Source organism: Moschus berezovskii, chromosome 3 (genome assembly GCF_049115385.1).
Source record: "Moschus berezovskii isolate FMDL1 chromosome 3, NW_MosBer_1.0, whole genome shotgun sequence".
NCBI lineage: Eukaryota > Metazoa > Chordata > Mammalia > Artiodactyla > Moschidae > Moschus > Moschus berezovskii.
This window is the reverse complement of record NC_142462.1, coordinates 37596374-37622967: the sequence shown is the minus strand read 5'-3', so window position 1 is coordinate 37622967 and position 26594 is coordinate 37596374. Positions and strand designations below refer to the sequence as shown.

The 26594-nt window shown below is 41.2% G+C and overlaps 1 protein-coding gene across 1 annotated transcript in view; it reads right to left on the bottom strand.

The window, feature by feature from the left end:
* The window catches only part of DNAH11 (dynein axonemal heavy chain 11), a 390076-nt gene that overhangs the window by 31895 nt on the left and 331587 nt on the right, over positions 1-26594 (bottom strand). The window contains exons 69-74 of the mRNA XM_088833659.1: positions 17403-17573; positions 14158-14280; positions 12125-12318; positions 10802-10950; positions 9823-9950; positions 3133-3360 (exon numbers count right to left, since the gene is read on the bottom strand). Coding sequence (XP_088689785.1) covers positions 3133-3360; positions 9823-9950; positions 10802-10950; positions 12125-12318; positions 14158-14280; positions 17403-17573 — 993 coding nt within the window. The remainder of the gene's footprint in view (positions 1-3132; positions 3361-9822; positions 9951-10801; positions 10951-12124; positions 12319-14157; positions 14281-17402; positions 17574-26594) is intronic.

Below are 26594 nucleotides of genomic sequence, written 5' to 3'. Positions count from 1 at the left end.
TGGGGTTGCAAAGAGTTAGATGTGACTGAGCGACTAACATTTTCAATGTTGAAGGATGTAAAAATTCATTGCTTTTAAAAATAAGAAATTTCTAGGAGACCAAATAGAAGTGACAAGATTTTATGGAAGGAATATCTAACTACTCACTGAACTCCTCCATGAATTACATATAGTCCCCAGAAAACCCAAAGTACTACAGTCAGGACATTATTTCCATCTATACTTCATATAACCTACTTTTAGCCTCAGTGCTAAAGAAAATCACAAGTCAATGCCCATTTCACTATGCTCTGATAACATAAATGATGTTAGAAGAAAAGATGAATTGGGCTTTCCAAGAAAAAGTATACGTCTACCTAACATTCCACATTCCAGGACAAGTGATCAAGTGTTCATATGAGGAAATATACAGATGACACTGTAGAGAGAGAACAGGCTCTCACACATAACGATGTTACATGCACACAGATACCAATTTAATATGCACAATTACCAAGTATTTGTTTCTACTGCAAATCTTACAGAAAAAGAAATTTACATTTTTACTTCAAAAATCTGGTTATCTGGGGATGAAAGGAGCTCAAACATTTATGACACCTTCTCCAAGAGGCAGTGCTATTGAGCCAGAAGAGGGGGAGGTAGGCAGCATCCTAAAGATATGGTTCTTTACATATATACATGTGAATACTAGTCACTTAGTGATTATATTTCCATATTCTAGAATGTTCAAGGTAATAAAGGACCAATACTAAATGAACCTGGTTCACTGTGAGTACACATGTCCAGATTTGAGGATACATTCTGATTTGGGGAGAAGATTAAGAATACAGATTATATTTGATTTGAAAATCAAAGCACGTAAAACAAAACTACGCAAACAGAACAGTTAATGTGTCTAGATTCCTTGGGTGCTTTTCTCAGCTAAGGACACCCACCCAGGCAACAGGAGCCACTAGGACTCATTCAGCTCACCCAAAGGGGAACCAAGGTAGAGGGCGGTTAGCACCCTTCGTCACAAGCTTTAGCGGATAGGATGACAGCTGCAACACACAGCATCTGAGAAGGAGTCTATGCTGGACACCGCTAACTGCCATCCCTAAAGCGCCTTCATGCTGGCTTTTAGCTGCAAGATAGATTTACTTTTCCAGCCTCTCTTGCAGCTAGGTAATGCAGTGTGAATAAGTTTGACCAATGAGTTGAAAGAAGTAGCGTGTCCTAACTTGAAGAATGCATCCTTACAAGAAAACAAACATTCCCATCTTCATCCCTGTTCCTTCTTTCATCCTACTGTCTGGAACACAGATACGGGAGCTGCTGCTCTCACTGCCACCTGGGACCAAGGCAAGCCCCTCCTAAAAACACGGTAAGCACACTGAGCTGATGGCAACTCTGTGATGACACAGAGGAGCTCTGAATGAGCTGGCTCCCGAATTCTCATGTGATAGAAATACCTTTTATAACTGTTTAGGCCACTGTTGTTTTGTACTTCCTTCATAAATAGCCAACCATAGTTCCAACTGATACACAACATTAGGAATCTATACACAGATAGCCAGGCAGCACAGACAGCTACCCTTTAAATATATAATTTGAATAAAAACTACATTTTTTCTAACAAGACGACAATTCAGCATTTCATAAAAACCTCTTTTAAAATTTTTAGATTTTCTTTAGAAAATTTATTTGGGTGGTTTTGGCTAGATTTGATACAAAGTTTATTTAGTGAATCACATTGATTATCTTTGCTTTTACTACTTATGACTATATTTAGTCTTAATATTTCAGAGGAGCCTTTCCAGTAGATAAGAAATATTGTCCCTTAAAGTTCTTAAGAGTCTCTCCAATAAATGCAATCTTCAGTTAATATTAGTGGTTTTTCAAGGAGCAGTCAAAAGAACTGATACATTCATAAACTAGAACATGCTGTTCTCACTGGGGAAGGAATTCATGCACAGGCTCTGGGGATCTGAACATCCCTGTGACTGTATGCAACAATGTGCATTTCCCTGGGGACAGTGTCTGTTGTTTTTCCTGATGATCAGAGTGGTGCTTACCAAAAAAAAAAAAAAAAAAAAGCTGGAGGACAACTGCACTGCAGCCTATATGTTCCTGAAATGCTTACTTTTACAAACAAAGACAGCTGTTCTGGGGAGTTGGATAAATCCTATTTGAATATGTCAAACTACTCGTTTGTCTCTTACTTTGGGAAAAAGCTCAGGAATGTCATAAATGGCAGGAATTATGACATAAGTCAAGGGATAATAAGCTACATACCTGCCTTAGTTTACACAAAAGGATAATTCAAATATGTAACAGATTCAGCAAGAGTTTCTGAGTGCCTTTTGTTTATACAGCCCATTGTGTAAACAGGCTACAAACTACTCAATTATTGAATCAGGCAATTAACTGTATTCTTCAAAACTATACTCTTAGGTGGCCAATTATTTTAATGCCTTTATAACGTTCATTTGGGTATTGGTCCAGAGGGTACTAGATAAAAAGTTAATAAGCATGTAGGCATATTTTCAGAGTGTAATAATGTTTCTAACAGAAGGATAAATATTTATCACCAAATTATATGTGTTTTCTCTTTAGGGCTTAATTCTACTTCTCCTCATAAGAATGTTTTTTACTGAGGATTTCCAAGAAATTAGAGGAAGGAATGGGAGCTCACAGAAATAGCAAAAAGGAAATTGACAGACTTGATTATAGCAGAGACAGATGTAGTCATCTGAACAAAGAGATAATAGTAATAGACTTATCATTAATTTACAAATGTACGAATTTGTTTTATTTTGAAAGGAGGTAAAAATGTAAATTTGAAGGCAGTATGGATATAATCTAAAAAGAAGGGCTTTAAATTTACTAATACCAAAATCATACCTAAAAATATTAAACAGTATACCAAAACTCTTGCCACATTATCATGTCATCATCATTCTCAACAACATCAGTAAGAGCAATGGCTTTTCCTCTTTCTGTGGTTAGAAATACTAGTCTGCCATGTTTGTCTTCAATAAGCAAGTTTCTCAAAAAGGCACATGATTGTTCATTCTCTTTATATATATGGCTGTGGTTTTAGGTCTCATAGTCTTGTGAGAAGACCCTGGCTTTGGGCTTCTGCTTTCTTACCTGATCAAAGTTGTAGAGAGCAGCATGCAAATTGGCCAGCATTCCTGTGGGGGGCTCGTTAGTGATCTTGATGGAATCTTCCAGGAGCCCCTGAGGGATGACATGCTCGCTGGGTGTAGGCGCAGACTCAGCACTCATGAAAACCCTGTAATCTTGGTGGCTTCCCTGGCTGAATCTTTCAAGCAGTTTCTCCAAGGTTCTCAGCCACTTGGCTACCAAATGAACATTCTGAAAAAGTGCATGGTTTATGATTGCTCTGAAACACTGAAGTACGTTACTAAATTACAAGATTACAGCATGTTCCTATACAGAAATGTCTCGAAAACACAGAGAACCATTATTTAAAGTTTCCTTTATTATCACGTTGCTGCTGCTGCTGCTAAGTCACTTCAGTCGTGTCCGATTCTGTGTGACTCCATAGACGGAAGCCCACCAGGCTCCCCCATCCCTGGGATTCTCTACGCAAGAACACTGGAGTGGGTTGCCATTTCCTTCTCCAATGTGTGAAAGTGAAAAGTGAAAGTGAAGTCGCTCAGTTGTGTCCGACCCTTAGTGACCCCACGGACTGCAGCCTACCAGGCTCCTCCATCCATGGGATTTTCTAGGCAAGAGTACTGGAGTGGCTTGCCATTGCCTTCTCTGTTAGGGGGAAGAAAAGACCATGACAGAATTGAGCACTGATGGACCCTCCTCTACTCCAGCTCCTTCTCATTGGTGTATGAAATCTAGCATGGGATGAGGGATGAAGGACCAGCTGAGAAAGCAAGCAATCACTCTTTGTTAAGATGCGTTGTGTATTCCTAAGATTATTTAACTCAAACCCCAGGGCTGTCAGAAATCGGGTAAGAAACAATCGTCACCACCATCACTCTTTGATTTTCAGTTTTACAATTTACAAATAGGCTCCTCCCATTCTAAACACCCACCATTTCAGCTTGGTAGTTGGTGCTATGAGACATGTATAAAGATACCTCACATGATCTCTGGCTTTGGAGAAGTCCTTGCTATAGTGACTGAAAACATCATCCCCAGGAATACATTATTATTTCCAACAAAGAAACACATTTACGATTATAGTGGCTAAAGAAATAGAAGGATGGCAAACAGGGAAGGGAATGTAGGCAGCTGTTTTGCAGGCAGCTCTGTTGCAGGAAGCAGCTCTCTGCAGGATACCCTCCTGTCTTGTCACATTAGTAAAGCTATATCATAGCTAACCTTGACCTAGGTGCCCCCATGTTCTACTCATCTCTGGTCCTAGCGCACCTCTCAAGTCTTTTGATCACACAATCCCTTACCTAACCTGTTGATTCTTCCCTTAGATCAAAGAAGCAAAATGGAGAGTAAGTACTTAACAGATGACTAGATCTTTCCCCATCCTCCCCTTTAGTAACCAGGTGAGCAGACTGTGTGAATAAGAGCGTCTGAAGAATGACCGCAAGGTGCTAATAAGCCTGCATGCAGTGGTGGTGGTGGTTCAGTAGCTAAGTGGTGTCCAACTCTTGCGACCCCATGGACTGCAGCCTGCCAGGCTCCACTGTCCGTGGGATTCTCCAGGCAAGAATACTGGACTGGGTTGCCATTTTCTTCTCCAGGGGATCTTCCTAACCCAGAAACTGAACCCAGGTCTCCTGCATTGCAGGGAGATTCTTTACCGACTGGGCTGTGAGGGAAGCTTGCAAAGGGGGATGGCAATAGATCTGACCCCCCTACCTCAATGATGAGCTGAGATTACTTTTTTCCTTTTCCTTTAAAACCTTTCATCACTGAGCCAAACCTTCAGAGTTGGTTCTGGGAGCTGAGTCTGCCTTCTCCCCAAGTTGCCAGATTTCCGAATCTGGCAGTCTTTCTGTTCCTACCAGCACTTGCCTCTCCGGTATTGGCTTTTGGAGCAGCAAGTGGCCAAATCTGAATTTGACAACAGGAACATTTATGTAGATATCTTTCTTCAAAACAGTTTTGTTGTAGAAAGACCTAGGCCAATCCAGTGGTTGACATTATTAGGCTTTTCTCCCCTGGGAGAATACTGAACATTGGAAGGTGTCAAAGCCTCAATCATGACCCTCCAAGTCCATATGTTGAATCCTAACCCTCAGCAAAAAAGCAAGAGAGTTACAAAAAACATCTATTTCCACTTTATTGACTCTGCCAAGGCCTTTGACTGTGTGGATCACAATAAACTGTGGAAAATTCTGAAAGAGATGGGAATACCAGACCATCTGACCTGTCTCTTGAGAAACCTATATGCAGGTCAGGAAGCAACAGTTAGAACTGGACATGGAACAACAGACTGGTTCCAAATAGGGAAAGGAGTATGTGAAGCCTGTATATTGTCACCCTGCTTATTTAATTTATATGCAGAGTACATCATGAGAAACGCTGGACTGGATGAAGCACAAGCTGGAATCAAGATTGCCGGGAGAAATATCAATAACCTCAGATATGCAGATGACACCACCCTTATGGCAGAAAGTGAAGAACTAAAGAGTCTCTTGATGAAAGTGAAAGAGGAAAGTGAAAAAGTTAGCTTAAAACTCAACATTCAGAAAACTAGATCATGGCATCTGGTCCCATCACTTCGTGGCAAATAGATGGGGAAACAGTGGAAACAGTGGCTGACTTTATTTTTTTTGGGCTCCAAAATCACTGCAGATGCTGATTGCAGCCATGAAATTAAAAGACGCTTACTCCTTGGAAGGAAAGTTATGCCAACCTGCACAGCATATTAAAAAGCAGAGACATTACTTTGTCAACAAAGGTCCATCTAGTCACGGCTTTGGCTTTTCCAATCGTCATGTATGGATGTGAGAGTTGGACTGTGAAGAAAGCTGAGTGCTGAAGAATTGATGCTTTTGAACTGTGGTGTTGGAGAAGACTCTTGAGAGTCCCTTGGACTGCAAGGAGATCCAACCAGTCCATTCTAAAGGAGATCAGTCCTGGGTATTCATTGGAAGGACTGATGCTAAAGCTGAAGCTCCAATACTTTGGCCACCTCATGTGAAGAGTTGACTCATTTAAAAGACTCTGATGCTGAGAGGGAGTGGGGGCAGGAGGAGAAGGGGACGACAGAGAATGAGATGGCTGGATGGTGTCACCGACTCAATGGATGTGAGTTTGAGTGAACTCCAGGAGTTGGTGATGGACAGGGAGGCCTGGCGTGCTGTGATTCATGGGGTCGCAAAGAGTCGGACACGACTGAGCGACTGAACTGAACTGAGCCCTCAGCTCCTCAGAATGCAGCTATGTTTGGAACAGGTTCTTAAAAGAGGTAATTAAGGCTAAATACAGTCATTAAAGAGGAGGGCATGGCAACCCACTGCAGTATTCTTGCCTGGGGAATCCCTATGGACAGAGAAGCCTGGCGGGCTATAGTCCATGGGTTTGCAAAAAGATAGACATGACTGAGCACTAAGCACAGCAGACATTAAAGTGGACCTTAATCCAATATGACTAGTGTCCTTATAAGAAGAAGAGAGTGGGAGATAGGCAGACAGACACACATAGAAGGAAGACCATGTCAAGAAACAGGGAGGATATAACCATCTATAAGCCAAGGAGAAAGACCTCAGATAAAACCAACTCTGCTGACACCTTCATCTCAGACTTCTAGCCCCTAGAACAATAAGAAATTAAACTTCTGTTGCTCAAATGATCCAATCCATGATACTTTGGAATGGCAACCCTAGAAAACTTCTACAATAGGTAAGGGCTAAGTTTCCTCCCTTAGTTGCTACTCGATAGGAGAGTGCTTCTCACATCTAACTGTGCACTCATACAAGTAGCAGGAGCAAAATCCATAACAAAATCTGTTTTGCATGCTCAAACGTGTTCTAATTCTCTACCTCAAGGACTATGACAATGCCTTTCTTGGAAAGTTTATCTGAAACAAATGTAAAAATATCCCTAGGTGGTGACTTTGGAGTCAGGGAGCAGAAAAATCTCAAGTGCACCATCGCTGTACACAGTTACACTTTGGAATCCAGCCTGGGGACCGTTTTTGAGGATACCGGCTTTGAGACTGGCTAGATATCTGTGGCCATTTGTCCAAGGGCAGCAGTGTTTGTGCGACATTTTTAGTCAATACACATATCTTGAAAACGACCCACTTTGCACATGAAAAATGTTTTTTAATTCCATTATTTTAATTCACAAATCATCTGGCGCGCATGAGATAAAGACAGCGCCAGCCTGCTACCTTACTTATAGTTTTCTGTGGATTGTGGGTTTTCTGACAAAACTCTAGCTAGCTAAATATCCTGAGGAGGGCTATTTCTGGTCATAGTAATTGACTACGGTGCAGTCTGGATAAGAACTTATTAACATGTGCATACGTATCCTTTGCCCACGCCAACAGGATTGAATGTAAAATACAAATAATATAACAAGTTCTGATCACACTGGTCTTGTCATGCTTCAAAGTCCTGATCTTCTTTTAACTGCCAATCAAAGGGATAGTACAAATCTTCGGAAACTGCCAGAGTGTGGCAAAAACTAGCAAAAAAGTTACATTCTAAGTTTCTGGCTTATCACTAAGAACAAAAGTCTAGAATAGATATCCAAAAGGAGATCCTTCACAAAGTAAGGTCTTTCAAGGATTCTTTTTTTTTAAATTGGAAAACTTACTACTTGCATTTTTCTGGGGGGGAGAGGGGATAACTGGTAGCTCAGCACAGACATGAAACTGACAGAAACATTTTACTTTGAGTACTGTCTTCTCTTAGGAGATAGCTACATCCATAGTTTCATGCCAGTCTGAGCCTCTGGATGTGAGTATTTGCAAAGAACTCTTTCTTCTGTGGGAATATCCCAGGGTCCACACAACTGTCCAAGCAACAACTGCTAGTTTTAGAAAAACGAACCCTCCACTGTCAGCCATTTGACTCTGTGAGGCTCAGAAGGGGACACGTCATCCCAAGTCCCCATACTGAAGGCTCATGGTTTAAGCAGTAGGTTTTACTCTCCCAGAAGGTTATATTCTGTTTGGATAATGGGCAGCGTCTTTGTGAATCCAATTTTATTTTAAGCATAAATGCAAACTGCATCAGCCCTGGACACTGGAGACATTAGGGAAGGCCAGCGTCCTGACTGCATGAGGTGGCGGTGTGGGCTAGCTGAAAACTCATTGTCCGCTGCCAAACAGACTCTTTCCTTTTCCCACCGGGTGTCCCTGAGGCTCTCCAGACTACTCGGAGGCTCAATTTTCTTATCTTTACAATGGGATGGCCATACCTAACCTTGCAGTTTTGCTGTGATGATTAGAGATAATGTATGCCAGGAATGAATGGTCTAGTAGAGAGTCTGGCATATAAAAGAGAACCTTTGTGCTCCATATCAAAAGGCTATTTCCAGACCTCCCAAGACAGCTGGTGTGCCCTGCTGTATAAAGAGTCTGCTGGGCCCTTAGGTGCCACCTGAAGATGGTCTGGCCTCCATGGGGTCTTAGGTTCTTGCCTGTGCAAACTAAAAAATGCTGCTTGCCATCTCTTTCTATAAGGATGACACCACCAGCCACTGCAATCGCTGGCATTCAACACAACCTGAACAGTGTTCAGGGTGGAGGTCGGGAATAAGGCACTCTGTACTCTGGGAAAATCTGGTAGAACAGACCTTCATAGTTAGACATTTTCAGCAGAAAATCTTATGTATCTCTTTCTTGTATCTTTTTATACCTGGAAAATCACTAAACTCATTAGCAGAGGTATCTGCTCCTCGTGACTAGCAGCAAGCCTCTACTGAGGCGTGTGCGTGGTTGCCAAGATCACAGACACGCTGGCCTCTCCCCACTACCTCTCTGGTGTAGTTTCTCAGAGCTCAGAGTCTGTCTCCCGGGCTAGGGTCCCCAGTGAAGTCCCCAAATAAAACTGAACTCATACCTCCTTGGTGTGTGTTTTTTTTTCAGTGGACACCGGAATCCCGAGTCATGGAAACCACTCCAGAGAACACTGAGTGGCAGACTCATAGACCCATATATATAAGCCCTGGAAAGGATAAAGGGACTAATCCTCAATCCTTTAATTTACAAAGAGAATGCTACACAATAAGCTAGGGGCAGAGTCAGAGTCATAGGAGATAATGAGATCTGAAAAAATGCTCTGTCAACTTTAAAGCTATATGCAAATGAGAGATGTCATGACAACACTGTTGGTACTGTCTGTCTGTCCTTAAGCCCTACTGGGTGTTTCAGATATATGTGCATACAGAGAATAATGGGCTCGCTCTAGTATTTTAAACTTTAGGATTTCCCTGGTGGTCTAGTGGATGAGAATCTGCCTGCTGATGTAGGGAACATGGATTTGATTCCTGGTTCGGGAAGACTTCATATGCTGCAGGGCAACTAAACCATGCACCTAGAGCCCATTCTCCGTAACAGGAGAAGCCACCACAACTAGAGAGCGGGCCCCACTGACCACAGTTAGAGAAAGCCCCCTGCAGCAGCAAAGACCCACCTCAGTCATGAATAAATAATTAAAAACAAAATTTAAACCACAATGGCTAGAAAATCCCTCAAAAGGTGGTATGTATTCTTATCGGAAGAGCTCCTTGTCACCTTGGAGGTGTCACTGCTGCTGAGGGAACCCCCAGGACTCTGCAGGTCACAATGTGATGTGAAAGGCTCATGTCCACTGGGCAGAGTGGCTCTGCACTGCGCGTCCATGCTCATTCCCCGTGCTGCCCTGAAAATGGGATACTCACTTGGAGCATGACCCAGTGTCCTTCTCTGGAAGCCTTCTCCAGGGCCATTTCTGCCACCATCTCCTGCCCTTGTCCTAAAGACACGTTGTGGAATTTTCCCGAGTCGATTGTAAACCCCAGTCTTTTGCCTGCGGGAGGGCACGACACAGCAAGAGGAAGAGTGAGCCAAGGAGAGGTGAGAAAGGTCCGGCGTTCTGTTATCGGCCGTCCACCCGTGGTAACCGCTGTTACCTCCTGGGTCACTTTCCTAAAGAATCCAAACTAAACCTCTGTTGTTTCAACAAGCATCATTTTAAGCTTTCAGTGTCAATGGCAGCCTCCTCGCAAGCTTTAGCAAAGCCTGTGGAAATTAGTTCCTCAGGTTTTATCCTAATAAAGCTTTTGACATTTTGATAGGTGGCAAGCATTGTTATTAAGCTTTATAAACTCTTGCAGGAGTAGCAAAACACTGCCCTCATAAAAAGGAGCAACATGTGGTAGGTATCACATCATTTTTTTGACCGGATCAGCTTGTTCGGTAAAACGCAGGCGCCTCTCTCACCCTGCGAGGCCGTGCTGGAATCCGGCGCAGTCGGGTCACAGCGCTATTAACCCGGAGTTCTCCGTGCAGGCCGTGGGGAATAGCCATCGAAAGCACAAAGCAACAGTGCCTAGCACAATCGAACAGACTCGCTCTAATGACCATTATTTAGTCACAGGGGGCACAAGATTACAAGAGCATGGAGAAAATTGCCCTCTGGCCCTCATCTAGTCGAAAGGTAGAAAATTGTACAAAAGAAACTTGCATTATGCCAACCAGAGGAATGCTCCATTTAAACATTTCTTCTGACTACAGTGTTATTAACCTTACATTTTCCATAGATTCAATCTCCAACAGATGAGAGAGGGGAAAAAAAAAAAACCAACTAAGGTGAGCTGAAAGGAAGGTTGGGTTGGCGCCGGTGAGCCAGGGCTGGATGGCCGCCTCCTGGCCACTCACCCAGCATCTCCAGGTCTTTGAGGGCATCTACTCCTGGAGAGAGGATGAAGCATATGGGGGTGGCGGGGCTGCTCTCCTCAAAGGCTTTAACCAAATCCAATCTGGTCCTCTCTACATACTTTGCGCCCAGTTTTTCCTCCACGAAATTCCTGTAAAAAAAATAATGCCAAAGACAGGATCGGAGCTTTTAACCTTGAAAAGTATCACAACTTGAATTAGCTTAAACTGCGGACACAGGAATGAAGCTAACCTTGTTTAGAACAGATGATGTCTTGTAATAATGGCAGCATGAATCTGACTAGATCTGTGCAGTCGAGTTGGTGAAATCTCTCACTGCTTTAGAAACGATGAAAATCAGAAGCCTACATTCTTTTGGGGGGCTACTGAGACCCTCTTGAGTATCATCAGCTGCCTGCATGTGGCTTTGTGTCCCCCCAAACCCCCTGCCAGATCCCCCATTACTTATGAACAGTTCATTAGATTTTCCACCGTGCAATTTTCCAGCCTATTGGGCTTCTCATGAATATACAAATGCTTTTTGGGGTGTTTCTAACACAGGGAAGCTCAATTAAGCAGGGATTATTTGCCAGCAGCATCAGATTTAGCAGAAAGTAAGTACTACTAAGCAGAATTAACTTGTAAAGTAGGGTGCGACAGAGGCTTCTGCAAAGGGAAAATTGGCTGAAAAGACAAAGCAAAGGAAAAAACCTGCGGCAAGTGAATGCTGCTGAAGAAAAAGCAGCTCCATGGGGAAGGAACTTGAGAACTCTCTGGCTGGTGAATTCAAATTAGAATTAAGCAGCATATTACCACTGAGAAGCCAAAAGGGCAAAGAAAAAAGGACACTTAAACCAAGATTCAGACAAGGGTTCTGCTTTTAAATCACTCTGGTTGCAGAGCTATAGAACTATAAGTGAATCCATGAAAGGAATTCATTTTTTGTTTGATGCGCAAAACCTTCAGAGCCAAAGTGCTGCCGCTAAGTGAAAGGCAATGAGAATCACACTAGGATAATGCAAGTTCCTGGCCTCTGAACTCTGCCAGCTCTTCCTAGAATATTCCCATCAGCTTCCTGTTTCCCCTACTGATTTCAGAATTAAGGTTTTCAGGAAGAATATGCTCAGTCCGCTGACAGACTAGCATACTGTTCAGTGTTTAGCAAATCTTAGCAACAGTAGTGATTATAATATAAAAATGTTGGCAGAATCACTTTTCATTAACACGAACAATAATGTCTCCACCACTGAGTCTCCACCAGATACTTCTAGTCTTTAAGACAACATTTCCTCTAGGTCAATTTCTGTAAGAGGTAACTGTCCCCACCTGAGAGCATACGTCATTCTGTCAGGGCGCATTGCTCTCAAAATAATCAGCTTCTGTAGTAAACTTTTCTTCTTCCATTCTTGTGGCAACTTTTCCTTTTCTGGACACTCGGATTCTGCCCACTTCCTCCACTGCTTGGCAGATCCTTCCACATCTCGGTCAAGGCCTCGAAACTCTTCCATGAGGGCGACCGCCTGTGATAAAATAGAGGAGCAGAGGAGACTAATATAGCAGCTAGTGTATGACAGCCTAAAGTTTGAAACAAAGACCTGTGAATGTTGACCTGTTCCCTTGTTGATTATCTGTTTCATACCTAAGAAAACCACAACACTGTTATTCATCTATAATATAAACTAAAAATTAGTAAGAAAGAAAGAAGGGCCTGAAACAAAACAAAAAAATAAGACGTGTGACTATATTGGATCCTGTGCAGGTAAGTGCTGCTAGACAGTTTTCACTGCCTCTTCAGATTTACTCAGGACCCTTCCTGCCCTACAAAGAGGGTGATCGCGAAGGATGACTTGAACACAGTGTCCTGGTTTTCTGCCTGGTGGGGTCTGACCAACAGGAAGCACTGGCAAAGAGCTAGAGGGTTAGTGGAAGGAAGCGAAGGTGCCTCTTGCCCAGTGCTTTCCTGTGACGAAGCTGTTTAGCAGTGGCTCCATTTCTGTATGCAACGCCAGAGTTCCTATAGGTTGGCACTCCCATAGCTTCCTTTCTCAGGAGTTTCACTAACTGTTCCTTTCCCACCCTTTTCCCTCCCCATCCCTGGGTGATCCCCTCATTTTTCTTCTCATGCTATGAAAATATTCACTTTGTTAAACTTTTTAAATATCATACTTTGAATTTGCCATTTGTTTTCTGCTGAGACTCTCGTACACAATTGAACTTGAAGTTATAATTCTAGAGTAATAATCTAAAAATTCTATTTAAAAAATAAAATCGAAACATACTAAAAAACTAAGGAGAAACATAGTTATTTTCAATACAGTGAAATGTTCCTGTCTTAGGGAAAAAAAAAAAAAAGAGTATGGTGAGGCTTAGCACGTGATGAGCATCTCTGAGGAATTCCAGAATCAGAGAATAAACTTTTAGTAATAGAATCTTCTGACAGAAACATGGAATAAGGATTTACAATTAGGGTTGTGCTGCTTAAACATTTTACAATGATAATACATGACTGTACTTTGGCCACCTCATGCAAAGAGTTGACTCACTGGAAAAGAGTCTGATGCTGGGAGGGAGTGGGGGCAGGAGGAGACGGGGACGACAGAGAATGAGATGGCTGGATGGCATCACCAACTCGATGGACATGAGTTTGGGTGAACTCCGGGAGTTGGTGATGGACAGGGAGGCCTGGCGTGCTGTGGCTCATGGGGTCGCAAACAGTCGGACACGACTGAGCAACTGAACTGAACTGATACCACTGTATAAATTAACAAAACTATTTTGAAAAAGTGGAGAAATACTATATTAAAAAAAAAAACATGAAGAAACTAGATTCAGGTCAACTGAAATAAAGATCACTTATACTCCTCAACTTTAACCAAAGGTCCTGTACATTATACATATTTATTAACAACTTTCCCATCCATAAATAGATCAAAAGTTCCTTTACCTCCAAATAAAAAAGGGAAATTAGAATATAGTTGGTGGACGTGTAAACTGGTGTAGCCACTGTGGAAAAGAGTATGGGAAGTTCTTCAAAAAATTAAAAATAGCATGTATCTAAGACTCTGATGCTGGGAGGGATTGGGGGTGGGAGGAGACGGGGACAACAGAGAGTGAGATGGCTGGATGGCATCACCAACTCGATGGACATGAGTTTGGGTGAACTCCGGGAGTTGGTGATGGACAGGGAGGCCTGGCGTGCTGTGATTCATGGGGTCGCGGAGAGTCGGACACGACTGAGCACCTGAACTGAACAACTAAAATGGTGTATGTCACCTATATTTTTTTAAAACTACATTTTAGAGAACTGAGATTTGAAGTAAGATCTAGAAATTTTTTGAAAAATCACGTTCCCAACATACCTTAATAGCACTCCATGACTGATTAGTGAGGAAATCAACAGGACTCTGGTAAGTGTGTTCAACTGTGAACCGAAGCAGGAAATCCAATTCAAGATGATCTATCTCTTTTTTTCTCAGCAAAATCTTGAGAGGACACAAAGCAGAAAAGGGTCATTTGGTTTGCATCAAAATCAAGGATGCAGTCACCACTTAATAGACATTGTTGAAAAGGCAGAACTAAGACTTCTGAGAATTCCTGTAGATATATATCAGTTTGAAGTTAAAATAAGGGATCTTAGATTATGCTCATGAACTCAAAATCTTGACTGAAAATCTAATAGCAAATAATTACCAAACCTGGTTCATTTCAATTTTAACACCTATGCCAACTAGCAGCATATTTAAAATATGCTTTCATATTTAGCCTTCTGCTGTTAGATCAAACTTGTCTTGAAAATTTTTATACAAATTGAGAAAGCCATAGTTGAAAATGGACCGAATCACTAAACAAAAGGTAAAACTAGTACAGTAAGTTAGTCCTGATATAGAAATTATATTCAATAAACTATGAGATACATAAGACTTTTCTTATACAGGAGATTATATTGAGAAAAAACTGGAAATTGTTTTAGAGACACAGCAAACACATCATGAACTGAACTTTAGACATGTTGATTACAGAACTGATAAAAAGTCCATAGAATATTTAGGAGGGACACAAATGAAATATTCCTAATTTCCACATAAAAACTATTACACCTTATAAAGTTAAACAGGTAAAATGTTTGAGGTTTGCGCTATTTAAAAATTCTAGATATTTTCAAAATGCATTACAGGTGGTAACATGTATCAGAATATCATTTTATTAGATACTTTTTCTTAATCCAATTTCATCATACAAAAAATTGTCCTCATATATATAAAGCTTACATTTATGTAAATAGTATTTCAGATAGATAATTTGTATACATATTCTAAAAAGAAGTTTTAAATAGATGTACACACATATGTGTATGCATATGGTACCATCCCTGGTCCATTACTATTCATGAACAATACATGTAAACATACAAACGTCAGCAAAACCCACAAACAATATGATTAAAATATGGGCAGAGGAACTGAACAGTCATTGTACCAAAGAAGGCACACAAATGGCTGACAGTTACATGAAAAAGTGCTCAACATCACTCATCACTAATCATCAGGAAAATTCAAATCAAAGCCACATGAGATGTCACCTCACACCTGTTAGGATGGCTATTAGCAAACAGACAAGAGATGACAAATGCTGGTGAGGATATGAGACAGGAACCCTTGAACACTGTCGGTGGGAATGTAAATTGGTAGAGCTACATGGAAAAGAATATGGAGATTCCCCCCAAAATTAAAGTAGGACTATCACAGAATCCAGCAATTTCACTTCCAGGTATACATCCCAAAGAAGTGAAATCACTATCTCAAAAAGCTATCTGTACTCCTATGTTCATTACAGCACATTTTTTAACAATAGCTAACATACAGAAACAACCTAAGCCTCCATCTATGGACGAATGGATAAAGAAAACGTGATGAGTGTGTGTATGTGTGTATGACTTTTATATATGCACATATATATATACAATGGAATATTACTCAGTCACGAAAAGAAGGAACTCCTGTCATTTGTGACAAGATAGATGGACCTTGAGGGCATTAAGCTAAGGAACAGAGTCACACAGAGAAAGACAAACACTGCATAATCTCACGTTCACGTGGAATCCAAAAAAACAGAACTCACAGATGCAGAGAACAAGTTGGTGGTTGTCAGAGGTAGGCGGTGGGGGGTGGAAAAACGGATGAAGGTGATGAAAAGGTGTAAACTTTTAGTTATAAACAAGTATGGGGATGCAATGTACAGCATGGTGATCAAAGTTCACAATACTCTATTGTGTATTAGGAAGTTGCTAAGGAATAAGGCATGACTTTACTAGCGTGTGAGATGAGTGCAATTGTGCTGGCGTGCTGTGATTCATGGGGTCGCGGAGAGTCGGACATGACTGAGCGACTGAACTGAACTGAACTGAACTGAAGGAGTAAGGCTTCCCTGGTGGCTCAGCGGTAAAGAATTCAGTGCCAACACAGGAGACACAGGTTCCATCCCTGGGTCAGGAAGATCCCCTGGAGAAGAAAATGGCAACCCACTCCAGTATTCTTGCCGGAGAATCCCATGGGCAGAGAAGCCTGGCTGGTTATAGTCCATGGGGTCACAAAAGAGTTAGACATGACTTAGGGACTAAACAACAAAAAGAGAGTAAATCTTCAAGTTCTCATCATGAGAAAAAAATGGAACTACATGAGCTGAAGGCTGTTGACTAAACTTACAGTGCAATCGTTTCATAATATATATATACATAAGATAATTATGTTGAACATGCTGGACTAATACAATGTATGTATCTATTCTATCTCGATAAAACTGGGAGAAAGTTAAAAAGAAAAATTCCATTTTGTAATGCATTACTCCTATTTATCACATATATTATAAAATGATTCCACCCATATATTCTTTTTTAACCCAAAGGAATCTGTTAACACCAAAACTACTGAAAGAGAAGTGATAGTTTATCACTATTAACAGCAGGTATTTAAAAATGCCTTCTTTGAGCAAAGTACTTGGGAAGACACAAAATAAACAAGACATCTTTCATCAAGATTTGAACTGACTGAAAAAGTTATACAGCAAACAGACTAATAAAAGGAACACATGTTTATCTGATCCAGGAACGAGGTCCTCGATGTTTTTTCCTTGCCATGGGTACTTTTATTTAAACAAAACAGTTTGTAGAGTCTACATCAGAAAGAGGTCTTACTGAAGGTTGGAGTGTGAAACCTGGAGCTCTTCCCACCCATTTACTGTTTTTTAATGGGGCTCTGAAAACCTCTCAGGACCACTCAGATTTGGAACTTTAACCTTGAGATTCTCTCCAAGAAACTCCCCAGGAGGATAAATACCTGGGAGGTCTGTACAGGACCTGGAAAGGTGAGGCCAGCGCCTCACGGACCTGTTTTATAGAGTGATGGCTGATATGGTTGCTCCAAGTGTAAACCCACCCAAGCCACTGCACACTGACCTACTCACAAGGCTGACGTATGCCCAAGTTCCCTCTGGGAAACTCAAACTATCTTTAGGCCACCAAGGGCTTGGAAGCAGCAGTGACGTACCTAATACACAGAGATGCGAGACTCGGGTTCTGGGGCTGCTTTTCAGTGACTGATTTCCTCACCTGGAAAGCCATCTGGGACAGGAAGGTGAGTTTATCCTTCTCAAACAGTGCCTGGCTGGTGTAGAGGAAGACGGCATGGGTGATGCTCTCGGTCAGGGCGGAGATGCGCCCCGGGATGTCCTCCACCTTGGCTGCCTGCGCGATGGCTCTGTGGAACAGCATGTTGAAAGCCTGGGGAATTCAAGGCACTGTTAAGGGGTGACAACTGGTGGCAGGTGTCCAGCTAGTCCCAAGCCCAGAGGCTACAGTGTATGGATGGGGAGAGAGAACAGGACTGGTTTTACAAGGATTCTATGAGCTCTAGAACAGTTCTTGGCATGTGGTGAGGCCTCAGTGAAAGTTTGCTATTACTTTTAACATTATTTCATAAAATCTACCCACGTTTTCTTTCTAACCAATTGAACTGCACTGTCCTTTGTCCTTCTACCCATGCAATTGAATATATATACATATATATATATATATATACTTATTTTTAATTTTGGTAAAATACACAAAGGGTAAAATTTACCATCTTATTAGTTTTAAGTAGTATTAACCTCACCTGCCTCTTGAGAAACCTGTATGCAGGTCAGGAAGCAACAGTTAGAACTGTACATGAAACAACAGACTGGTTCCAAATAGGAAAAGGTGTACGTCAAGGTTGTATATTGTCACCTTGCTTATTTAACTTATATGCAGAGTACATCATGAGGAACGCTGGGCTGGAAGAAGCACAAGCTGGAATCAAGATTGCTGGGAGAAATATCAATTACCTCAGATATGCAGATGACACCACCCTTATGGCAGAAAGTGAAGAGGAACTCAAAAGCCTCTTGAGGAAAGTGAAAGAGGAGAGTGAAAAGGTTGGCTTGAAGCTCAACATTCAGAAAACAAAGATCATGGCATCTGGTCCCATCACTTCATGGGAAATAGATGGAAAAACAGTGGAAACAGTGTCAGACTTTATTTTTTTGGGCTCCAAAATCACTGCAGATGCTGATTGCAGCCATGAAATTAAAAGACGCTTGCTCCTTGGAAGGAAAGTTATGACCAACCTTGATAGTATATTAAAAAGCAGAGACATTACTTTGCCAACCAAGGTCTGTCTAGTCAAGGCAATGGTTTTTCCCGTGGTCATGTATGGATGTGAGAGTTGGACTGTGAAGAAGGCTGATCGCCGAAGAATCGATGCTTTTGAACTGTGGTGCTGGAGAAGACTCTTGAGAGTCCCTTATAGTGCAAGGAGATCCAACCAGTCCATTCTAAAGGAGATCAATCCTGGATGTTCATTGGAGGGACTGATGCTAAAGCTGAAACTGCAATACTTTGGCCACCTCATGTGACGAGTTGACTCACTGGAAAAGACTCTGATGCTGGGAAAGGTTGGGGGGGGGAGGAGAAGGGGACGATGGAGAATGAGATGGCTGGATGGCATCACCGACTCTGTGGACATGAGTTTGAGTGTACTCCGGGAGTTGGTGATGGACAGGGAGGCCTGGCGTGCTGTGATTCATGGGGTCGCAGAGAGTCGGACACGACTGAGCGAGTGAACTGAACTGAAGTATATTCAAACTGTGGTACAACCCATTTCCGAACTGTTTTCTTCTTAAGTAACTGAAACACTTTTAGACAACAACTCACTTAAAAAACTTATTTAATTTTATCAATAACTCCCTACTCCTTGACAACCACTATTCTACATTCTGTTTCTCAAGTTTGACTGCTCCAGGCACTTCCTGCAGTGGAATTATATAGGATTGTCTCACTGTGACAAGCTTGTTTCACTCAGTATAATGTCAAGGTTCATCTACACTGTGGCATACATCAGAATTTCCTTCCTTTTTAAGGCTAACTAATGTACTCTTGCCTGGAGAATCCCATGGACGGAGGAGCCTGGTGGGCTACAGTCCACGGGGTTGCAAAGAGTCGGACACGACTGAGCGACCTAACTAAGTACCTATTTGCTGTGGTTGTTCAGTCACTAAGTCCTGCCTGGCTCTTTGCAGCCTCATGGACTGCAGTGTGCCAGGCTCCTCTGTTCTCCACTATCTCCTGGAGTTTGCTCAAATTTATGTCCGTTGAGTCAGTGATGCTATCTAATTACCTCATCCTCTGCTGCCCGCTTCTCCTGCCTTCAATCTTTCCCAGCATCAGGGTCTTTTCCAATGAGTCTATTCTTTGCATCAGGTGGCCAACCTTTTAGACCTTAAGCTTCAGCATCAGTCCTTCCAATGAATATTCAGGACTGATTTCCTTTAGGATTGACTGGTTTGATCTCCTTGCAGTCCAAAGGATGCTTAAGAAGCACAATTTAAAAGCATCAATTCTTCAGCACTCAGCCTTCCTTATGGTCCAATTCTCACAGCTGTACATGACTACTGGAAAAGCTATAGCTTTGACTATGCAGACCTCTGTCAGCAAAGTGATGTCTCTGCTTTTTAATATGATGTCTAGGGTTTGTCATAGCTTTCCTTCCAAAGAGCAAGGATCTTTTAATGTCATGGCTGCAGTCTCTGTCTGCAGTGATTCTGGAGCCCAAGAAAATAAATCTGTCACTGTTACCACTTTTCTCCCTTCTATCTGCCATGAAGTGATGGGACCAGATGCCATGATCTCAGTTTTTCAAATGCTGAGTTTTAAGCCAGCTTTCGTCCAGTGATGGACACTTGGGTCTATTATGAACAATGCTATGAACATAGGTGTGCAAATGTCTCTTTGAGACCATCTTGTGATTCTTTTGGGTATATGTTCAGAAATGGAATTGCTGAATCACGTGGCAATTTTTAAAACAACCATCATATTATTTTTCAAAGTAACTGCACTGTTATACAACCCTTCCAACAGTACACAAGAGTTACAATTTCTCCAGATCATTGCCAACACAAGGTTATTTTCTGTTTCTTTTTCTGAAATATTGTAGCTATCCTAATAGATATGAAATAATATCTCATTGTGATTTTGATTTGCATTTTCCTAAACATTAGTGATGTTGAACATCTTTTCAAATGCTTATTGGCCATTGGACATGTCTTATTGGTCATGCTTCCATTGGAGAAATGTCTCTCCAAGTCCTTTGCTCATTTTCTAACAGGTTATTTTTTTGTTTTTGTTATTCTACCCATTTACTTTTGTGATTCCCCCTTTGATTATCTCATTCTTTAAAAAATCACTCAATATTTGTTTTTACTCGTATGTCTTGGTAGCAATGGGGCTGTATAGGTTTTTACATATATCTATAGATATTTAAATATATAGCTAAACATATCCAACTCTATACATCTATAATCCAAATCTATATATCTATAAATAGACATAAAAATATCAAATTTTTTGACTGGTGGACAAGGACTAATATACTTGAAAGAAAGTAAAACCCTGCAACGACTGACAGTAAATATGGGTAAGAAGGTATTAACAAAGTAATTATTTGCTATTTACATTTTAAAATAAATTTTTAATTTATAGACAATAAAATGCACCCATTGAATAAAAGGCTCAATGAGTAGTGATAAATGTATCAGTTCAGTTCAGTTCAGTCGCTCAGTCGTGTCCGACTCTCCGCGACCCCATGAATCACAGCACGCCAGGCCCCCCCGTCCATCACCAACTCCCGGAGTTCACTCAAACTCATGTCCACAGAGTCGGTGATGCCATCCAGCCATCTCATTCTCGGTCGTCCCCGTCTCCTCCCGCCCCCAACCTTTCCCAGCATCAGAGTCTTTTCCAGTGAGTCAACTGGTCTCATGAGGTGGCCAAAGTATTGGAGTTTCAGCTTTAGCAGCAGTCCTTACAATGAACACCCAGGATTGATCTCCTCTAGAATGGACTGGTTGGATTTCCTTGCAGTCCAAGGGACTCTCAAGAGTCTTCTCCAAAACCACAGTTCAAAAGCATCAATTCTTCGGCGCTCAGCTTTCTTCACAGTCCAACTCTCACATCCATACATGACCACGGGAAAAACCATAGCCTTGACTAGACAGACCTTGGTTGGCAAAGTAATGTCTCTGCTTTTTAATATGCTATCTAGGTTGGTCATAACTTTCCTTCCAAGGAGTAAGCGTCTTTTAATTTCATGGCTGCAATCAGCATCTGCAGTGATTTTGGAGTCCAAAAAAATAAAGTCTGACACTGTTTCCACTGTTTTTCCATCTATTTCCCATGAAGTGATGGGACCAGATGTCATGATCTTTGTTTTCTGAATGTTGAGCTTCAAGCCAACCTTTTCACTCTCCTCTTTCACTTTCCTCAAGAGGCTTTTGAGTTCCTCTTCACTTTCTGCCATAAGGGTGGTGTCATCTGCATATCTGAGGTAATTGATATTTCTCCCAGCAATCTAAGTGTATAGACTTCAGTAATAGTCACTGCCATCAAAATGTTGAACCTTTCTATCTATGTCACCCTAAAAAGTTCTCATATGCCTCTTTGCAGTCTGTTCCCACCATTATCCACCCCCATCCCTGCCCACTGCTGAGCTGTTTCTCTCATGGCAGATTCATTTTAGATGTGTACTTTGTTTTCGAGTTGATTCCCTTTGGGTAAAGACCTAGAGTAAACATTTAGATCATTTTGTAACTTTATGAGAAACTGTTTTCCAAAATAGTTTTAGCACTTTGCATCCCCACTGGCAAAGTGAGAGAGGAGTAGCACCACATCAGTGCTAATACCTACATTAATGACAGTCTTGTACAATTTTAGCCTTTCTATGGGCCACCTTATGCGACGAGTTGACTCACTGGAAAAGAGTCTGATGCTGGGCGGGACTGGGGGTGGGAGGAGACGGGGACGACAGAGAATGAGATGGCTGGATGGCATCACCGACTCTGTGGACATGAGTTTGAGTGAACTCCGGGAGTTGGTGATGGACAGGGAGGCCTGGCGTGCTGTGATTCATGGGGTCGCAAAGAGTCGGACACGACTGAGCAACTGAACTGAACTGATGGGCATACAGTAATATCTCATTCTGCTTTTACTCTGGATTTCTCTGATGATTCTTGAGCATCTTAAAAATATGCTTATGGGTAATATATATCTTAGTAGACAAGTCCAAGCCTTTCCTCCACTTTTTAAATTGAGTTAACTATTGAGTTGTATATTCTGATATAAGTTCTTTGTGAAATTTATGTATTGGAAATAACTTCTACTGGTCTATGGCTTGGTTTTTCATTTTCTTAATGTTTTTGAAGAGGCTAACTTTTTTCTTTCTCTTATACTCTAAGAAATTTTTATTTCTCTTATACTCTAAGGATAAATCTTTGCCTAAAGCAAAGCCCAAAGACTCTCTATTGTTCTCCGGAAATTTTACAGCTTAGCTTATTCATTTTGAACTCATTTTATATAGAGTGATGTATACTCTACAGTAAAATGATATATCATTTTACTCAACATGGATATCCAGTTGTCCCAGCACCATTTGTTACAAAAACGATTCTCTCCTCAGTGAATTGTCTTAACACTCACTTCCAAGAATCAATTTACCATATGTTTATGGGTCTGCTTTTGGACTCTTTATTCTGTTTCACTGATCAGTGTATTTTTATTTAGGCCAGTCAGTGTAGTAAGTCTTGAAATCATATACTGTAAATCTCCCAAATTTTTCTTTTTCAAAATTAGTTGTTTTTAAATCCTTGGCATTTCTACATAAATTTTAGAATCTATAGACTAATTTGGATAGAACTAAAATCTTAATAATACTGATTGTTCTCAGTCATAAACATGGTACTTTTCTCCATTTAGTTGAACCTTCTTTAATTTTCTCAATAATATTTTATAGCCTTCAGTATGCAGATCTTGTACCTGTTTTGTTAAAATTAACCCTAAGAGTTTCAGAGTTTTGGAATCTACTATAAATAATATTTATTAATCTTATTTTCTAAATTTTTATTCCTCATATATAGAAATATAATGAATTTTGTATATTGACTTCATATCCTGTGATCTTGCTAGAAACTCACTTCTTAATCCTAGTAGCTTCTCGTGAAGGTAGTAGGTCATCTATGGAAAAAAGATAGCATTTCTTCTTTAAAAAATTTTTTTTGTATTGTTGCACTGGCTATAACTTCCAGTGCAATATTGAATAGAAGTGTTTAGAGAAGACCTTCTTGTTTTGTTTTTGATCTTAGAGGAAAGCATTCAATTTTTCAGCATTCAGCTCAGTTCAGTTCAGTCGCTCAGTAGTGTTCGACTCTTTGCGACCACATGTATCACAGCACACCAGGCCTCCCTGTCCATCACCAACTCCCGGAGTTCACTCAAACTCATGTCCATCGAGTCGGTGATGCCATCCAGCCATCTCATTCTCTGTTGTCCCCTTCTCCTCCCGCCCCCAATCCCTCCCAGCATCAGAGTCTTTTCCAGTGAGTCAACTCGTCGCATGAGGTGGCCAAAGTATTGGAGTTTCAGCTTTAGCAGCAGTCCTTCCAATGAACACCCAGGACTGATCTCCTTTAGAATGGACTGGTTGGATCTCCTTGCAGTCCAAGGGACTCTCAAGAGTCTTCTCCAAAACCACAGTTCAAAAGCATCAATTCTTTGGCGATCAGCCTTCTTCACAGTCCAACTCTCACATCCATACATGACCACGGGAAAAACCATAGCCTTGACTAGACGGACCTTTGTTGGCAAAGTAATGTCTCTGCTTTTTAATATGCTATCTAGGTTGGTCATAACTTTCCTTCCAAGAAGTAAGCGTCTTTTAATTTCATGGCTGCAATCAGCATCTGCAGTGATTTTGGAGCCTAAAAAAATAAAGTCTGACACCGTTTCCACTGTTTCTCCATCTATTTCCCATGAAGTGCTGGGACCAGATTAACATTAGCTGAAAATCTTCACAGATGCCCTTCAGCACACAGAGTATGATAAAGTGATCATTTTATCCCAGTTTGCTCAGAATTTTTTTTTAACCAGATGTTTTGTCAAGTTCTTTGCATCTACTGAAATTATAGGTTTTTCCTCTTTTTTATTTTATTAATATGAAGAATTACATTGTGTGATTTTTAATGTTTAACCAACTTGCACTCCTGGCATGAATTCCAATTGAGCATAACAGATTATGCTTTTTATATGTGGCTGGATGCAATTTGCCAATCTCTTTTTAAAGTAGTTTTCAACAATGTTTCTGATGGGGGCTGGCTCTGTAGCTTTCTTTCCTTGTAATACCATAGTCTATTTTTGGTGTCTGGGTAGGCCTGGGCCCGTATTAATTTTCCCCTTTAACACCACAGGGAATAAGCCCCCTGTGCTTCTCAGAATTTCTTTACTTGTTCCATCATACTAGACATCTGCTAGTTATTCTTGATCCTTCCTCTTTATGACTGCCAGTATCCAATCCATCTCCAAGAGCTGACTGTTGTAGCTTTAAATCGTAAATCAATACACTTCCATTTGAGTCTTTTGGCATCACATGAGTCATCTGCCTACAGCCTTTCAATGGCCTCTCTCTGTCCACAGACTATAATCCAAAGTCCCCAATATAGACCTCATGTGATCCAGACACTCCCAGCTCTCAGGAGTCATGTCTTACCATCTTCTCCCTTACTCATTACCCCCCAACCACTTAGATTCATTCACCTGGAATCCTGAAAACTCTTTCCTGTCTCATATGTCTGTTATATTCTCCAAACACTATACAACCTCCGAGAGGTCTTCCCTGAGCCCTCAGTAAAACAGCTTTCCATCTCGCTTCTTCTCTCTCATTGTACTTGTCACTTTTATACACACACAAATCTAGGTATCGTCCCTCTTATCTGTGTTTTCCAAACTGTACACTCAGCAATCAGCACGACATCTAGCAATATGACTGATCACAACAGCCATTTGTTTAAAAACTGAACGATGGAATGAATGGATACTGCCCCGAGGCAGAACGGTACAAAGTGAAGACCACTGGGTTCAGAATCAGTCATGGGCTCAAATCCTGACTCTTACGATTATGAAATGTGAATTCTTTGCTAATTTAAAATCTGAACATGTGAGTTTTTTTAAACAGGGATAAAACAACATATTTTATTGAGATGTTTTAGGCATAAGAATGAACCAAAGAAAGAAAGTGCCTTGCATGAAACACTGGCTAATCAATAGTTATTTCCACTTTTTTCCCTCCGTACAAAAATAAAATGGGAAATCTTTTTTATAACACGTACACTTTCACAAAAAATAGTACAGGAGCCTCCAGGAGAATTCCTTTTATGTGTATATATATACATATAAAGAATCTTCATTTCAGTTCAGTTGCTCAGTTGTGTCCAACTCTTTGTGACCCCATGAATCAAAGAACACCAGGCCTCCCTGTCCATCACCAACTCCTGGAGTTCACTCAAATTCATGTCCATCGAGTCGGTGATGCCATCCAGCCATCTCATTCTCTGTCGTCCCCGTCTCCTCCCGCCCCCAATCCCTCTCAGCATCAGAGTCGTTTCCAGTGAGTCAACTCGTCGCATGAGGTGGCCAAAGTATTTCAGTTTCAGCTTTAGCATCAGTTCTTCCAATGAACACCCAGTACTGATCTCCTTTAGAATGGACTTGTTTGATCTCCTTGCAGTCCAGGGGACTCTCAAGAGTCTTCTCCAAAACCACAGTTCAAAAGCATCAATTCTTCAGCGATCAGCTTTCTTCACAGTCCAACTCTCACATCCATACATGACGACGGGAAAAACCACAGCCTTGACTAGACGGACCTTTGTTGGCAAAGTAATGTCTCTGCTTTTTAATATGCTATCTAGGTTGTCATAACTTTCCTTCCAAGGAGCAAGTGTCTTTTAATTTCATGGCTGAAATCAGCATCTGCAGTGATTTTGGAGCCTAAAAAAATAAAGTCTGACACTGTTTCCACTGTTTCCAAATCTATTTCTCATGAAGTGATGGAACCAGATGCCATGATCTTTGTCTTCTGAATGTTGAGCTTCAAGCCAACCTTTTCACTCTCCTCTTTCACTGTCATCAAGAGGCTTCTTAGTTCCTCTTCACTTTCTGCCATAAGGGTGGTGTCATCTGCATATCTGAGGTTATTGATATTTCTCCCGGCAATCTCGATTCCAGCTTGTGCTTCTTCCAGCCCAGCGTTCCTCATGATGTACTCTGCATATAAGTTAAATAAGCAGGGTGACAAGATACAACCTTGACGTACTCCTTTTCCTGTTTGGAACCAGTCTGTTGTTCCATGTCCAGTTCTAACTGTTGCTTCCTGACCTGCATACAGGTTTCTCAAGAGGAAGT